General features: G+C 53.8%; 2 protein-coding genes across 2 annotated transcripts in view; one reads left to right on the top strand and one right to left on the bottom strand.

Annotated features, from left to right (window-relative positions):
- LOC123077604 (F-box/FBD/LRR-repeat protein At3g52680) overlaps positions 1-2,388 on the bottom strand; it is a 6,129-nt gene extending 3,741 nt beyond the window's left edge. The window contains exons 1-3 of the mRNA XM_044499898.1: positions 2,338-2,388; positions 998-2,101; positions 227-409 (exon numbers count right to left, since the gene is read on the bottom strand). Of these exons, the coding sequence (XP_044355833.1) occupies positions 227-409; positions 998-2,101; positions 2,338-2,388 (1,338 nt within the window). The remainder of the gene's footprint in view (positions 1-226; positions 410-997; positions 2,102-2,337) is intronic.
- Positions 2,389-2,583: 195 nt separating this feature from the next.
- LOC123087893 (glucose and ribitol dehydrogenase homolog) lies at positions 2,584-4,053 on the top strand (the record flags this gene model as incomplete). Its single annotated transcript, XM_044510013.1, is given in 3 exon segments — positions 2,584-2,872; positions 2,961-3,702; positions 3,787-4,053. Coding segments are annotated over 3 exon segments (1,047 nt in total). The 3' UTR covers positions 3,810-4,053.
- Between the last annotated feature and the right edge of the window lie 514 nt (positions 4,054-4,567).

Here is a 4,567-nt window from a genome sequence, read left to right as displayed (position 1 = left end):
CAACTGAGCCCCTAAATTGGGAAACTTATGACGTTACCAACACCTCGAGTAATATGCATTGTCTTTGGGAGATACATATGCCATATATTTGCCACATAATTTGGAGCAAAGCATCCAGTATCAAACCAACACCTAGAGTAGGGCAACTAGCAACTCAAGCTTACGCATGCCAAGAAATATAAATGCATACTATGGTATTAGATAAACAAAGTTAGGATAATATTACCACCAGATGGCTAGGTGCGTCAACAAGTTTAAGAAGAAGCCTCCTGACACCAATACACATGCTGAGGACATGGAATGAACTGGCTCCAAAGGAATGTCCATTTGCCACTATTTCCAGGACCATTAATGAAGTGTTTGGGATCTTTTTAATGTCTTCCATCAAGTACTCATGGTTAGTAATTCCCTGCAGTAGAGTAATGGGAGGTCACATAAAATGATATGTACAAATAGGAAGGACACAAGCAACTTGTTTAGAAAGTCAACAACACACAAGAATAATCAATATATTAGTGCAGTGGTAGCGGTCGCTTTTTTACGGTAGCAAGTCCGAGCTCATGTGCCATCTTGAATTACAAATATACTAGTGCAGCGATAGTAGTTTGTAACCTCAACGCTAATTGATCAAAGGCAGATAAAAGTAACACCATCTCATAGGATATGAAGCTGCTAGGAAGGATAAATGACGGCAAATAATCCTATGAGACCGGGTCTTTTCTATCATGAAACTCTGTGTCAAGGAGCAGGACAGGCGAATGTGAGCCATGGCATGAGGCGGGGGAAGCTTCGTTCGAGTGAACACCAAGATCTCAGTTCAACAATGAGGCCAAGACCATGTTGCATCAGCGCATGACTACATGAGTTCTTGTCCAATTTACAAGTATAGGACTAGATGTGTGCTTGTCCATTACCGTCCGGGAATCAACCAGAAAGGTCTATTCCATGACCACGCTACTACGAGAGTTGCAGTTTACTATTGTGTAAGTGAACTCACCGGCAGATAGAGAAGCATTAATTTGAGAACCCCAATGACCTCAAAGCGCCGTAGAAGCCTCGTACAATTACTATTGAACGTCTTGTGCGACTCTTGTCCATATACGTAAAAAGGGTGGGCACTCAGCCGTTCTAGATTTTCCATTTTAAGCTGGGTGTAGTTTGGATGATAATCATCCTTCCACTGGAGGGATATCAGCTGAGGGGCCGAGATGTTTGCAGCCGGTTGATTATTTCTCAAACTATAAGAAATGCAGGAGCTCACACTCAGAAATTGGAGTGCCGGCGCCATCACAGTGAGCTGCTCCAAGCCACGCAGACTCGACAGAGTCATTCGCAGTAGAGAGTCTGAACGAATGGTGAAGTTGCCCAGATCAAGGGCATTATCTGACCGGAGATTCCTCAGCTCCATTTGTAGGAGAGAATCGGAGTGGATTGCGAAGTTGCGCACACCGTCAGCATTATGAACGATGAGTCTCCGCAGGGATGGGCACCGTGGCCAGGAGACAGCGTCACCGAGCATTGACGGACCATGTAGCCGGACACGATTCAGGAAGAGATTGGTGAGCCGGGCGAATACACCCGAAGACGGCACAGCGAGGCCAAGACGGCCTAGTTCGAGGCTGATGGACATGGCATCCTCGAAGCAGGGCAGCTCGAATGCGCCTGTTTCTCCGGCCTCGTCTAACGAGGTGTTCTCCTCAGTGTTGATGAGACGTAGATGGCCGGAGAGGCGGCGTGCGGCGATTTGAAGCCAGGCCACCATGGAATCGGGGGTGGCGTCAATGACGGCGACATCGAGGAAGCGTAGGGCCGGCGCTTGATGGGCGGTGAGGGCGAGGCGTATGCGGTGGGGGTCATTGTGGGAGAGAAAGTGGAGCTCCGGGAGCAGCGTCCAGACGCGGCGCCAGCGGCGGGAGAGGACGCTGGTCCGCGCGGCGGCGGAGGCGTCGCGGATCAGGAGAAGGATGTTGATAAGGAGGTCGTCGGGGACCGCGCTGAGGCAGTCCTCGCTGCGGCGACATCGGAAGGCTTGGGTGGTCCCTTGGCGGGGATCTCCCCGTCGCGGTGCTCCATGGCGAAGCGATCTGGCGCGTCGCACTCGCTAGTTAGGGATCTGGAAGCGGGGCGGTGTTGCCGACGCCGTCGCCATTGCGGCCGATGGGGAGTGGGAGTGGGAAACCTGATTCTGAGGAGTGAGGAGTCGCCGCCGTTCCCTTTTGGCGAGAGAAAGGAAGTGCTGGGCTGGTGGCATTGTGATTGCGGGCTAGGTAAGAGAAATGGACGGCCCACAAGAGTTGTGATTATGGGCTCTAGAATACGGCTTGTCAGCCCGTTTACCATCAGGTCGGCTGGACCAGAAGGCTCAACAATGGCGATCGACTGTTTCATCGCCCAGAAACATGTAGCAGCTTCGCCTAAGCGGCGTGCGGTGCAGCTCGGACTACACTAGGTCACTCGAGCACGGCCGGTGTCACCACGTGGATGAGACAGCTGCGAGACTCTTGCCACGTCCGCCGCCACGCGCCATGCCCCCGCGGCTTCGCTCCACCTTTATATCGGCCTCTCGCCACCTCGTGCCTTCCACCGTGCCATGAGCGCACTCCTCGCAACACCCACCAGAGCCCAGCCGTTTCTCCTCCTTCTTCACCGCCTCCGACCGAACCAGCTGCATCCACTCCGCACCGCCAGAGGGCTAGCTTCGTTCGCTGCGTCGTCGCCAAGAGCACCGCCTACTCGCCGAGGGACCAGAGCGATGGCGTCGCAGCAGAAGTTCCCGCCGCAGCAGCAGGACTGCCAGCCCGGCAAGGAGCACGCCATGGACCCCCGCCCCGAGACCCTCATCAAGAACTACAAGTCGGCCAACAAGCTCCAGGTAAAGCGGTTTTAACAGTTCTAGCACTGCTTGTCGATGCCAGCTTCCATTAGGCTGCCGTTTAATACATGATTGTGTGCGCGTGCAGGGCAAGGTGGCGCTGGTGACCGGCGGCGACTCGGGCATCGGGCGCGCGGTGTGCCTGTGCTTCGCGCTGGAGGGCGCGACGGTGAACTTCACGTACGTGAAGGGGCACGAGGACAAGGACGCGGAGGAGACCCTGCAGGCGCTCCGCGACATCAAGTCCCGCACGGGCGCCGGCGAGCCCAAGGCGCTGGCGGGCGACCTCGGGTACGAGGAGAACTGCCGCAGGGTGGTGGAGGAGGTGGCCAACGCGCACGGCGGGCGCGTGGACATCCTCGTGAACAACGCGGCGGAGCAGTACGTCCGCCCCTGCATCACCGAGATCAGCGAGCAGGACCTGGAGCGCGTGTTCCGCACCAACATCTTCTCCTACTTCCTCATGGCCAAGTTCGCGGTGAAGCACATGGGGCCCGGGTCCAGCATCATCAACACCACCTCCGTGAACGCGTACAAGGGCAACGCGACGCTGCTGGACTACACGGCCACCAAGGGCGCCATCGTGGCCTTCACCCGCGCGCTGTCGATGCAGCTGGCGGAGAAGGAGATCCGCGTCAACGGCGTGGCGCCGGGGCCCATCTGGACGCCGCTCATCCCGGCCTCCTTCCCGGAGGAGAAGGTGAAGCAGTTTGGATCCGAGGTGCCCATGAAGCGCGCGGGGCAGCCCAGCGAGGTCGCGCCCAGCTTCGTCTTCCTGGCCAGCGAGCAGGACTCCTCCTACATCTCCGGCCAGATCCTCCACCCCAATGGTAACCCCTTCACCACCACGTTGTTGATTCTTCCCATCTTTGACCATGAAATTCATTGCGTTTTTGTGTGTTGCTGGGTTGCAGGTGGTACCATCGTCAATAGCTAGATCGAGGATGGAGAAGCTCGCGAAGAAGAGAGTGAAGTGTGCCCGTGGTGTGTGGTCTGTACGAGCAAGTGTGGCGCGTCGAGTCTCGAGTGTCAGCTGGTAGTAGTTCGGTAGGGGCTTTTGGCGCTATAGCCACTTGGAAGTGTCGAGCGTTAAATAAATAATGTAACGTGCGTGCATGCAATGCAAGCTGAACTATGGTCTCTGCTTGCTCTTGCTTTGTGAAAGACTGGCTCCTTCACTACCTCTGCTTGCTCTTGCTTTGTGAAAGACTGGGTCCTTCTTTGAAGGTGGATCAGACGTGAACGGGGGTGATAGTACCTCCGGATGGTGGAATCTGAATCTTTTCTCCACCTCCACGAGAAGCTCCCTCTACAGAAATCGAAGACATGTGTGCTGTGTGTAGCTAAATAACTTCCTTTTGAAGCAGAAGCCACACACATCTGATACCCCTGCGGCGGTATATGCGGCTTCAAAGAGAAGCACAATTTGGATGAACGAAAATGTAGAAAAAAAGCGCAATTCGGATGAACGAAAATGAAGTATCGACACGGCTTCAAAGAGAAGCACAATTTGGATGAACGAATATAATATGTATAAAAAAACGCAATTAGGATGAACGAGTATCGACACCAACTAAATATCCAGTGAAATATTATTATTATATTCAAAAAATATTGAACAAATACATCTTTCTACAAACATACAGAGATTTAGCTCTAATATGAAGGCATTACTGTCCTCGGTAGTCAACTTGG

Source organism: Triticum aestivum, chromosome 1B, assembly GCF_018294505.1.
Source record: "Triticum aestivum cultivar Chinese Spring chromosome 1B, IWGSC CS RefSeq v2.1, whole genome shotgun sequence".
Lineage (NCBI taxonomy): Eukaryota > Viridiplantae > Streptophyta > Magnoliopsida > Poales > Poaceae > Triticum > Triticum aestivum.
This window is presented reverse-complemented; position numbering and strand designations above follow the sequence as displayed.